General features: G+C 39.0%; 1 protein-coding gene across 1 annotated transcript in view; it reads left to right on the forward strand.

The window, feature by feature from the left end:
- The first annotated feature begins 948 nt into the window (after nt 1-948).
- Nucleotides 949-13289, forward strand: part of PTPN13 (protein tyrosine phosphatase, non-receptor type 13 (APO-1/CD95 (Fas)-associated phosphatase)) — a 254452-nt gene continuing 242111 nt past the window's right edge. Inside the window, exons 1-2 of the mRNA XM_006867768.1 lie at nt 949-1102; nt 3296-3415. Of these exons, the coding sequence (XP_006867830.1) occupies nt 949-1102; nt 3296-3415 (274 nt within the window). The remainder of the gene's footprint in view (nt 1103-3295; nt 3416-13289) is intronic.

Here is a 13289-nt window from a genome sequence, read left to right on the forward strand (position 1 = left end):
CTGAGGCTGTAAATCTTTATGGAAGCAGAAAGCCTCATTTGGTTTGTGAAACAGCAGGTGGATTTGAACTGCTGACCTTGCAGTTAGCAGCGCAACATATAAGCCTAGATGATACTAGCTCTGCTTGCTACTGTGACAGTGGGTTAGCTATTATTGGTGGGAGGTAGTTAGTTTCTGTTTTTATTGTTTATCTCTTTACCCACAAGTTGTTATATTTGATCCCATCAGGAATTAAACCAGGGAAAGGAATTGAGGTAGAGAGGCAAGCAATTTCTTACCCGATTATTGGAAAATGGCTTTGTTCTTTCTGATCTTGATACGTGGTTAAGGCTTTCTCTGTGTGTACTTTGTGGGGGCTTCGGAAGCCTTCACTGGGAGCTTTACTACCTACGACTCAAAAAGTTTTCCTTTTGGTAGTTCATACCACTAGCCTTCTAGGCCCTCAATCTAGTTTTCTTTTAGACTGTAAAACAGTAAGTCAAAATCCCCTTTTTATTTGTTTGGTGTTTTACCACCCTTCCAATGATTATCCTGGGTAGGAGTCTTAACCGCTTTATTAACATTTAATTCATATACCATAAAATCCACCCTCTGGAAGTACACATTCAGTAGTTTTTATTATATGCACAGGCTCGTGCAGACTTTATCACTGCCTAAATTTTAGAACATTTTTGTCATCTGGGCAGGATTTAAAATATTTCCTGGCCCTCTGTGTGGTCCTCCTTCCTTGCCTCTCTCCTCCCCACCATAGTGTAGTATGGTACCTCATAACTTCCTCACTCTGGATTTTCTCCTGTATTCTCTTTCCCTGCCTACTTCCTCACAGTGATGGCCTTCATTTCTTCAAGTGTGTATCAATCAGGCATTGGTCTCCTGTGTCTCCGCTAACTCAGAGAACACATACCAAGTGCTCCAGAAAGTCCTCTTTGAAGCCTCTTCCTTTGGGTTATGTGGAAGGCCGGCCGGCAGGCAGGTATCTCCCACACTTGGAGAGAAGGCATAAGAATCTACAGTTCACTTGTAAGAAATCCTTCTTATGAAATTGTATTTCTACTCTTCACATACTATATGTTGACATTAGAGCTATCTAACCAGTTCTCAGGTATATTGTTGTCAAGCGCCTTCAACTTGGTTCTGACTCATAGTGACCTTGTATGGGATTTTCAGGGATTGGCTAGTGGGTTTGAACTGCCGACCTTGTGGTTAACAGTCCAGTGCGAATCCTACAGAACCACACCAGGACTTAAGTTCTCAGCTATACTTAGGAAATTTGCTCTAGGGTATTCTTTCTCACAAGCCATTTTGGAATCTGATTGTTAATAGTATCTTGATGTCTCTGTTGAAACTTCTAATTTAATGGCTTCATTATCTCTTAGAAAGTAAGGAAGCACATTTTTTTTCCCCTTCGATAAATATGCCATTGTATGATAAAGTATATTAAAACCAAGAGATTTGCAGAAGGCTTCTGAATAAATAACTGCATTTCTTGTACAAATTGTATAAAAACTACTCTGGTCTTTTGAAAGCACAGCTTCCCTTTTCAGTACCACAGTGTGCATTTAAGTAGATAATCCTCAGAGTCAGCCTAGTAAACATTTAGAAACTAAAGTGAAAGAGGAGTTGGTGGCCTCATTTGCAGCTGGAATTGTGTTTAGAATCTGTGTTAAAGTATAACAAATGTAAATTAAGGAAAACGTTAGATTTCCTTGTTAGTTTAATAAACAAAGGCAATTTTTGATTAAAATGGTATTTTTATTGGTTATTTTTTTAATTTAATGGAGGCCATAATTACAGAAAATAAGTATTTAACATTTTCAGTTCCTTCTTGCTTTTTTCTGAAAACCATCTGCTTCTGCTTACCAGTAGATAGATACATATTACACATTCTGCTTAAATTAGTTTGGTCTGGGTAGAAAAATTTATATTAAGAGTAATTTTTTTTCCCCAATGAGTCCAGGAAAATAATACATACAGGGGATTTTGACTAGCTGCATTTGCCCCTTCCATGTTGAAAATGGGATTACTGAGCTTCATAGGAAAACAAAAAGAAGTATCAATATATACGACCTCCTAACTGGATGCCACTGAAACATTTGACCCTGTAAAAGCATCAGCACAGAGACACCTTTCTGATCTTTTAATTCAAGTCATGTAGAAGTTTATAAAATACATTCATAAATATAACCTCTCTTATTTTCATGTTGTTGCTAAATGCCATCAAGTCAGTTCTAACTCTTAGTAACCCTTGTAGAGGACTTCCAAGGAGTAGCTAGTGGGTTTGAACCACTGGCCTTGTGGTTAGCATTCAGTGTTTATCCTACAGTGCTGTACCAGGACTCCATTCACTGTCATGCTGTTGTTCTTAGTGCCTTTGAGTCAGTTCTGATTTATAGGGACTCCGATTTTGTATAGGATTTCCAAGGAGCAGCTGGTGGGTTTGAACTGCTGACCTTGTGGTTCAAAGTCCAGTGCTGATGCTACAGCGCCGTCACCACAAAATAGTTACCACAAAATAGTTGTTACTATTATTATGATTCCCACGTCACAGGTGGAAAAACTGAAGTTCAGAGATAAAATAACTTTTCAAAGAACCAATGATGAGTTGGCAGCAAAACTAAGTCTAGAAATAGTTAATCGCATTCAGCATAAAATTTGCATCATAGTATATATATATATACTATTCACTGCTGTGGAGTCAGTTCTGACTCATAGTGACTATAGAACAGAGTAGACCACCTGCACTGTAAATGTGCATAGAAACAGACTGCAGCATCTTTCTCTGGCAGCACAGTTGGCGGTTTGAACCACTAACCCTGAAATTAGCTGCCTGATGCTTAACCCACTGTACTTATGGGCCCTCTATACTGGAGATGTAGAAATCAGTTACTCAATGGACAAAATGTGTTCTTATTTCCAACTTTTCTTTCCTTGTCTATAGAGTCTCTTCTGCTTGTTATGGGTAGGATAACACCTAGAACTGCAATCTGAAAGGCTTTCTTTAGTTCAGTGTTGTGCTTTAAACTAACACACTCTTAAGGTCTCTGTCTTCTACCATTCTCCAGGTCTGTTTCTTTGTTGTCCTTGCTGGCCTAGTGGTTATTTCAAGGATTTTTTTTCCCCCTCTGTGTCCTTACCCTAATGTTTATAGTTCTAAGAATATATATAATCTTCAGGCTGGATTGAGAAATCATTTAGACATGGGGCTCATAGTCTCTTGTCACAGGTTGAAGTTTTTACTGTGGCAAGTGGAATTAAGTTGCTAATTAACATAGACCATGTTACCTTTGTTTCTTAGGTAATATGCATGTGTCACTAGCTGAGGCCCTGGAGGTTCGGGGTGGGCCACTGCAGGAAGAAGAAATATGGGCTGTATTAAATCAAAGTGCTGAGAGTCTACAAGAATTATTCAGAAAAGGTAAGCTGTTTTATTATTGTTCTGAATATCGGTCAGAGATTGTTGTTTTGGTTCGTTATTTCTGTATCTTTGGCACAGTATGGAAAAGGATTACGTTCTCATCTTTTTTGTTATTAAAGACTGGAAAAGCTCAGCTTTTGGTTTCATTCATCTAAACATCATCTTTGTACCTGATATTTTGTCAGGCACTGAAAAGAGAATGATCATCAAAACAGAAACACCCCCTATTTGTTTGAACCTTATAGTCCAGTGCAGAAAATAGCATTAGTAAAATACTCATAAACAAATGGGGAAAATGCAGACATGGCAAGGGCTAAAAAGGAAGGATTCAGTGGTTGTGAGAACCCCTAATAGGAGGACTTGACCTGATTATGGGAAGAAGGGAAAGGAAGACTTCTGTACCAGTCACTAAAATTGAAAGAAAAGAAGAAATTAACCAGGCAAGAGGGAAAAGTATTCCTAGCCAAGATAATTGGTATGCACAGCACTATGTCTTTGAATTGGGATATATAGACTTATAAGTAGTGTTGTGCTTCCCTGTAGAGGTGGTTACTTTTTCCAAATAGCTGTTTGTCATATGGGAGCAGGAAGGATTAGTCACCCCCAAATGCGTAGTGATTACGAATCGGGCTGCGAACCTTAAAGTCAGTGGTTCGAAACTACCAGCTGCTCCGCAGGAGAAAGATGAGGCTTTCTACTCCCGTAAAGATTTACACCCTCGGAAACCCTGTACAGGGTCGCTATGGGTCGGAACCGACTCGACGGCACTTAACAACAACAACAACAATAAACTTGAGGCTTTCTGCTCCCGTAAAGATTTACAGCCTTGGAAACCCTGTGCAGGGTCGCTATGAATCAGAACCTACTCCATGGCACTTAACAACAACAACAACATTAACCTTGAGAGAAGCAAGTGAATATTTGAAGGCAGTGGTAGTCCTCAAAGTGTGATTCCCTAGACTTGCAGCATCAGCATCATCTGAAAACCTATTAGAAATGCAAACACTTGGCCCCACACATGTTGTTATCTGTCATCAAGTAGGGCTACAACACATGGCACCCCTTGCACAACAGAACAAAATGCCGCCAGTCCAGCCCCATCCCGTGGTTGGTGGTGGAGCAGACCCTTGTGATCTACAGACTTTCTGTTGACTGATTTTTAGAAGTCGATTAATAAACCTTCCTTCCTAGTCGTACTCCAGAAGCTCAGGTGAAACCTGTTTAGGATCATATCAACACACACGCCTCCACTGACAGACCATTAGTGACTGCACTTGAGGTTGAGGTACATTGGCTGGAAATGGGAAAGAAGAAATTAACCAGGCAAGAGGGAAAAGTATTCCTAAGCCAAGATATTGGAACTCACAAGCAATATGCACAATCCTACCACACTTGTTTTTCTTGTTAAGTGTGATCATGCCACTATGAGTGATCCTATATCAGGTTTCTGAGGAGCATCTGGCTGGGTTTGAACTGCCAACTTTGTGGTTAACAGTCTAGTGCTTATCATACAGTGCCACATCAGACTCCTACATGAAGCATATTGAATACAAAATTCTGGGGGTGCAGCCCAGGAATTTGTGTTTTTAAAAGTCCTCATAGTTTTGTTTTTTTTTATTTTTTGTAAATTAAGAATCCCTGGAGGATAGACATTTTAAAGATGTGGAGCCATAGGACAGTTTTTGAATGGTAAGGAGGTGACCACCACTGATTAGTACATGAGAGTCTAGACCACAAGAGAAGAATGCTTGGGGACGTATGTAAAATTTTGTTGTTGTTTCATAATCTGTGAACAGGAAGTTGAATAAAACCATTTTAGGGGCCACCTAATTTGGTTACAACTGTAGATGTTTGAAGATCTTTGATTATTCATTCCAAAGACAAGTTTCTCTTTTTATCTAATATCTCTTACCTGCCAATTGACGCAGTGCTAGAGTTGCTCACTCATCTGTGCCAAGAAATCTGAAAGACACTATCTGGCAAACTAGACATCCATATTCATCCCCAATTCTAAAGAACGATGATCCAACAGAGTGTGGAAACCATCGAACAATGTCATTAATATCGCATACAAGTTAAAAAATTTTGCTGACAACAATTTTAAAAAAATACCAAACTATTGCAGTAGTACATCACCAAGGAGCTGCCAGAAATTCAAGCCATCGATTTAGAAGAGAGTGTGGAACTAAGTTTATCATTGTTGACGTCAGATAGAACTTGGCTAAAAGCAGAGAACATGAGAAAGATGTTTACTTGTACTTTATTGACTTTGCAAAGGCATTCGACTGTGGTGAAGAATGGGACTTCTAGAACACTTAATTGTGCTCATATAGAGCAAGAGGCAGTCTATAGAAAAGCACAGAGGGATGCTGAGTGGGTTAAAAGCAGAACTGGTGTGTGTCAGGGTTGTATCCTTTCACCATACTTATTCAATCTGTATTGTTGTTGCTTTAAGTGCTATCAGGTCAGTTCTGACTCATAGTGACCCTGCAGAGTTTGAGGAGCAGCTGATGAGTTTGAATCTTAATTGTGATGTGGCATGGGACCAGGCAGTGTTCTGTTCTATTGTGCATAAGGTCACTATGAGTTGTAGCCTACTCAACAGCACCCTACAACAGAAGCAATGTATGCATGAGAATGCTGGACACTGAATAAGAGTAAGGAAGACCAGAGAATAATTGATATATTTGATTTATGGTGTTAAAAGCAAAGAATATTGAATATAATGTGGACTGGTAGAAGAACAAACAAATCTGTCTTAGAAGAACTATAGCTGGAATGATCCTTAGCAGGGAGGATGGAAAAAGTTCATCTCTTGTAGTTTTGATATGTTATCAAGAGGGACCACAAGGAGAATGACATCATGCTTGGTAAAGTTAGAGGTTCAGAGAAATAGAGAAAGAACTTCAATCAGATGGATTGGCATAGTGGCAGCAATATGGGATCAAATACAACAATTGTGAGGATGGTGCAGGGCTGCTCAGTGTTCTGTCCTGTTATATATAGAGCTGTTATGAATTGGAACCAGCTCTACCTAACAAAAACTAAATGTAGCTATTTTGTACAAATAGTGTTGTTTTGTTTGTATAACTCTAATTTTTTTCAGAATATTGCCTGTACCATCAGAAGTATATGAACTCTAGAATGTGGAGCAGATAGCATGCTCCAAAGGTATTGTTAAAATAAGGCTTTGTTGGTAAAACTACTTGATTATTCATTACAACTCAGTCAGTTAATATTTCGGAAATGTCTCTTACATGTAAGGCATTGTATGGAGAATCCAACTAAGTAGATGTCACTGTTGCCCTCAATGTCTTCATTCAGATCAGAGAGATACTTGTGAGAAATATACCACTTCAGATAGTGAGATGAATGATTTATACTGTAAGGAAAAGAAAGAAAGAGACGAAGGAGAGAGAAAGTCTTGGCTTCAACAGCAGGCAGGTTTATTGAGAGTAAACCTGGGAGGGGGTACTCACCAAAGGAGATCAAGAGCCTGTCTGTTCTCTTCCAGACTGGGGTATTTAAAGGCCTGGTGGTCAGGGTACAGTTCTGGTGAGTTTACAATGGGCAGGGAAGGGGTATGGAGATTTGGGCAAGGGTATGGAGATTTTCCTGAAACCTGGAATTTCTGGGGGTAGGGGGATGAGATTCTCCAGGTGTAACAAAGACCCAAGCTTCCCTGAAGATCAGATGCTCAAGCAGGACCCCATTCAGTGTCAATTGGGGGTAGTTGCAATGCCATTCTGTTGATCAGGCGCAAGGTCCTTCATATACAGACAAGAACTACAGGTGTTCAGAAAACATGGCTCTATAGAATTTGAAACATCTTTTATAATGTGAGTATCTTAGGGTCCTTCATTCCTTGGACTTTCATTCTGTTAATAGAGATTGAATCTTTGAATGCAAAGTACTTGTCATTGAAAGTCAATTTTGTAATGTGGCACTATAGGATAAGCATTCAACCATAGATCCATTTCAACCACAAGGTCAGTGGTTCAGATTCATCAGCTGCTGTATAGGGTTCCTGAGGAGAGGCTGGTGGGTTTAAACTGCTGACCTTGTGGTTAAAACTGCCCTTGCAGTCCAGTGCTTATCCTACATAGTTTGCTCTTAATATTGTCACCTATGCTTCCTTTACCCATATGTCTTGTTGTTGTTGTCAAGTGCTGTCGAGTCGATTACAACCCATAGCGACCCTGTATAGGGATTTCCAGGGAGTAGCTGGTGGAGCTTGAACTGCTGACCTTGCAGTTCAAATGGCTTTGCAGTCTTGCGCATTAACCCACAGCACCACACCAGGACTCCACCCATATGTCTTACTTCCTTCTTTATTTTCAAATTATTTGTATTTAGTCATCTCTTATAGATAGTATATTGCTAGATTTACATTTTAAAACCTAGCTGTTTTAAGTGCAATGGAGTCAGTTCCAATTCATAGCAACCCTGTATAGAGTTTCTGAAGTTTTAAATCTTTCATGGGAGCAGAAAGCCGCATTATTTCTAGGACAGAGTACTTGGGCTCAAACCATCAACCTTGTGGTTCACAGTCCAGTGTGCATCCTATGGAGCCATCATGCTTCCTAAACCTATCTCCTGCTGCTGCTGGTGGTGGTGGTGGTGTGCTATGGAGTCAGTTCCAACTCGTAGCAATCCTACATAGGGTTTCTGAGACTGTAAGTTTTTACGGGAGCAGAAAGTGTATAGTTCTCCTGTGGAATGGCTGGTTGTATTGAACTTCCGACCTTGAGGTTAGCAGCCTGACTTGTAACCACTTGTAACCAGAGCCTTCTAAACCTAGTTGGGGGAAGTAATGCACTTTACTCATGAAATGAAATGTCATTATTGAAGTAAAACTGGAGGACTTGCATTAAGTGTTCTCCTAATGCAACTTCCTAATCACATGCTTTTCAGTTCGCCCTATTAAGTGTTTTAGAAGCATAGTTTATGTCTAAAAATACACAACTCTATTATTTTAGATTTTATGTCATGGATGAATTTATAGAGTTGTTCGAGGGTCCTAGATAATTAAAAGATCAATATTCAAGTCAGTTGTATTTTTACATGCATGATTTAAATGAGTAGTGAAATATATGAAATACTTAGGAATCAGTAAATTATATATATGGAGATCTAGATAATGAAAACTAAAAAACATTGCTGTAGGATAACCACTGGACTGTTAACCACAAGGTTGGTGGTTCAGACCCAGTTGCCTCTCCTTGGAAATCTATACAAGGTCATTATGAGTCAGAATCCTGATGTGTATTAATGCGCCAGACTAAAAAGCATTTGAACTGCAAAGTTGGCAGTTCAAGCTCACCAGCTGCTCCTCAGAAATCCTATACAGGGGTTGCTATGGGTCGGAACTGACTCAACATCACTGAACAACAACAAAGTCAGAACTAACACTCGGTGTCACTAAATGTAAAAACTGACACTAAGTGTTAGATGACACTTAACAACAACAGGTAAACAAAGAGTAACATCAGTACTATATTTCTAGACTAAAAGATTCAGTTGTATTAAATTTCTATTTTTGCCCCTAAATCTTTAGATTCAAAAGAATCTCTATCAAAATACTAGTAGGCTTTTTTTTTTTTTTAAACAATAAAGAACTTATACTGCATTGCGTGTGATATTAATGATTGTTTGATGATTTCTTACATTCCATTGGACCAGCTGTCTTTGGAATGGGCAAAGATGAGGGATCACTTCCAATCAGAAGGCCAGATAGCTGTCTTCCAATTTCTTAGCATAGATGAGTGAGCACCTCAAGTGCAAATGTCAATTTGTTGTATCATTTCAGTTTGTATTCCACCAATTCCTGGAGCCTTGTTTTTTAACTTTAGTGCAGCTTGGACTTCTTCCTTCAACACCATTAATTCTTGGTGATAGGCTTCCTCTTGAAATGGTGGAGCATGGACCATTTCTTTTTGTTACTGTGACTCTATGTACTCCTTCCATCTTCATTTGATGCTTTATGAGTCATTCAATATTTTGCACATTTTCCTTTTCAATATTTCAAGTCAAGGCTTGAATTTTTTCTTCAGTTCTTTCAGCTTCAGAAATGGTGATCGTGTTCTTCCCTTTTGGTTGCCTAACTCCAGGTCTTTGCCCAGGTCATTATAATACTTTAGTTTGCCTTCTTGAGCTGCCTGTTGAAACTTTGTGCTCAGCTCTTTTACGTCATCATTTCTGCCAGTTGCCTTAGCTTCTCTACACTCAAGAGCAGGTTTCTTCTGACATCCACTTTGCTGCTTTATTTCTTTCCTTTCTTTTTAATGAGCTTTTGTTTTCTTCATTTAGGATGTTCTTGGTGTTATTGCACAACTCATTAGGTCTTGAAAATTATTCATGTCTAATGCATCAAATCTGTTCTTGAGATGGTCTCCAAATACAGGTGGGCTATGTTGTTGTTAAGTGCCGTTGAGTTGATTCCGACTCATAGCGACCCTGAACAGGGTTTCCGAGGCTGTAAATCTTTACGGGGGCAGAAAGCCTCATCTTTCTCCTGCGGAGCAGCTGGTAGTTTCAAACTGCTTACCTTGAGGTTCACAGCCCGATTCGTAACCACTACGCTACCAGAGCAGGTGGGATATACTCAAGTTCATATTTTGGCTCTGGTGGACTTGTTTTAATTTTCTTCAACTTTACCTTGAACATGAATATGAGCAGTTGCTGGTTGGTTCCAAAGTCGGCCCCTAGCCTTGTTTAGCCTGATGAAACTGAGCTACTTCATCTTTTCTTTCCACAGTTGTAGTCAGTGTGATTCATGCAGTGAATAAGTCATTGTCTTGAAAAATTATATCAAGCGATCTTCAGCATAGTGTCTGTCACCAAAGCCATATTTTCCATCTACCGATTCTTTACCTTTATTTCCAACTTTGATATTATAGTCACCAGTCATTATCAGTGTAATTGATCAATTTCAGACTAATGACATTTGTAAGAATTTAAAAATCTCTTCATCACTAGCTTCTGTGGTTTGTGCATAAATTTGAAAAATAGTGGTATTAATGGGGTCTGGTAGCATAGTGGTTATGACTCGGGCTGTGAACCGCAAGGTCAGCAGTTCGAAACTACCAGCTGCTCCGCGGGAGAAAGATGAGGCTTTCTGCTCCCTTAAAGATTTACACCCTCGGAAACCCTGTACAGGGTCGCTATGGGTCGGTTCCGACTCCACGGCACATAACAACAACAACTGTAGGCATATGGATATTATCCTATCACAGACAGTGTTGTACTTAAAGACTGATCTGATATGTTCTTTCTGATGATGAATGCAATGCCATTCTTCTTCAGTTTGTCATTCCCAGCATAGTAAGCCATATGAATGTCTGATTCAAAATGATCAATACCTGTCCATTTCAGCTCATTAATGCCTAGGATATCAATATTTAAGCATTCCATTTAATTTTTGATGACTTCTAATTTTCCTAGATCATACTTCATACATTCCATATTTGAATTATTAAGGTATGTTTGTTTCTTTTCTGTTGCTTTCCATTTTGAGTTTCCATTTGGCAAATAAAGGTCCCAAAAGCTTTGCTCCATTCACATCATTAAGGTCAACTCTACTTTGAGGAGGCAGCTTATCCCCAGTTGTATTTTGAGTGCCTTCCAACCTGAGGAGCTCATCTTCCAGTACTATATCAGACAACGTTCTCTTGCTATTCATAGGTTTTCAGTACTAAGCATTCAGAAGTGGTCTTCCTCTCCTTCTTCCAAGTCTGTCTTAGTCTAGAGGCTATGCTGAATCTTTCCACCATGGGTGACCCTACTGATATTAATTCTGGTGACATAGCTTCCAGCATCACAGCAACACACAAGCCACCACAGTACAACAAAGTGACAGATGAGTGATGGAAGACGTCTGTTAGAATGTCTAAAATGAAACCAGCTACTAAATTGGCCATGCCAACAGTTGACAAGGACTTAAGAACTGGAATTTGTGTATTGTAAAAGGGTACATTGTTACAGTTGGGAAACTTTTTATTAGTTTCTTAAAAATTTACATGTATACGTACCTTATGCTCCTAGGTATAGCCAAAGAAATGAATGCTTCTGTCCACATAAAGACTTGTACATGAAAGCTCATAACAACTTTACTTGTAGTAGCTAAATTCTAGAAACAAACCACATCTCTGTCTAAAGACGAATGGATAAGCAAATTGTAGTATATTAGTGTACTTGAACACGACACAGCAGTAACAAAGAGTTCCCTGCAATGGCATGAAGCAATGTCAAAATTATTATGTTGACTGAAGGAGGTAGACAAGAAATAGTGCCTACTGATGATTGTAATCTGACATTCTGAAAATACACAAAGAGCTATAGTGACAAAGCACATCAATGGTTGCTTGAGGATGAGTGGTGCAGGGAGGGATAAGAAGCAGGGATTACAGAAGTACATGAGGATAAATTTGGAGGTGATGAAATATGTTCATTATCCTGTTTAAGATAGCAGTTTTACATGGGTATTCATATATGCTCTTTAAATATGTGCAATTTATTTAAAACTGCCCTTTCCTTATTCACTTGAAACTATGTTTTTAAAAGAAAAATGTTTTCCATTACAGTAGTGGTGGTGGTTATGTGCCATGGAGTCGGTTCTGACTCTTAGCAACCCTGTACAGGGTTTCTGAGGCTGTAAATCTTTACGGGAGCAGAAAGCCTCACCTTTCTCCCACAGAACAGCTGGTAGTTTTGAACTGCTTACCTTGCGGTTCTCAGCCCGATTTGTAACCACTACACCACCAGAGCTCCTTTACAGTGCTACACCTAATTTCTGTAAACCAAAGGTTCTTTTTCATCTTTATAGGTCAAAGACCAGGATTAGATTTCCCATTTAAAAAATATGTATCATTAATAATCTGATAAGTATGCTTAATATAGCATATTAAATCAGATACACAGGAAGAAGTGAAAGCATAAAATGAAAGAATACTAAAATTAGAAAAACTGATACAATGAAAAAAATATCAAATAAGAATTTGTAGGTATATAATATGTAGTGACTTAATCAATAGGTATATTAAAGAGCAGGCAACATAGCTAGAGAGAAAGTAAGTTAATTGGACAGTAGCAATGAGGAGACCACTTGGAAAAGAGTAAAAATGTGAGTTTTAGGTTAGGTGAAGTGGTTGAATGAAGTGGTTCTACATTCTTTTAATTCAAGTCCCAGAATGGATATAGAATAATTAATAAAAATATATAAGTTGTTGTTGTTGTTAAGTGCCGTCAAGTCGGGTCTGACCCATAGCAACCCTGTATAGGGTTTCCAAGGAGCAGCTGGTGAGCTTGAACCGCAGACCTTGCAGTTCAAATGGCTTTGCAGTCTGGTGCATTTACCCACAATGCCACACCAGGACTCCAAAGATATATATATAGTAGTTGATAAGTTTTGAGAAATAGTAAAACATATATAAGTACTCAGATTTTGGAAGCTTTTAGTCACAGTCAAAATAAATAAAAACAAATCAAAATCTTGGCTTCCTACTTAGTTGACTCTAATGCATAGCCACTTTATGCACAACAAAATGAAACATTGATCGGTCTTCCAGCATCCTCACAATTTTTGTTACGCTTGAGCTCATTGTTGCTGACACTGTGCCAGTCCATCTCATTGGGGGCAGGGGATGTCTTCCTCTTTTTACTGGTCCTCCACTTTACTAAGTATGATGGCTGTCTCCAGGGACTGGTACCTCCTGATAACATGTCCAAAGAATGAGAGATGAAGTCTCACCATTCTTGCTTCTAAGGAGCATTCTGAATACACTTCTTCCAAAACAGATTTGTTTGATTTTCTGGCAGTCCATGGCACTTTCAACATTCTTCCTCAATCCACAACTCTATTCATTGTCCAATTTTC

The sequence above is a fragment of the Chrysochloris asiatica genome, unplaced genomic scaffold (genome assembly GCF_000296735.1).
Source record: "Chrysochloris asiatica unplaced genomic scaffold, ChrAsi1.0 scaffold00109, whole genome shotgun sequence".
Lineage (NCBI taxonomy): Eukaryota > Metazoa > Chordata > Mammalia > Afrosoricida > Chrysochloridae > Chrysochloris > Chrysochloris asiatica.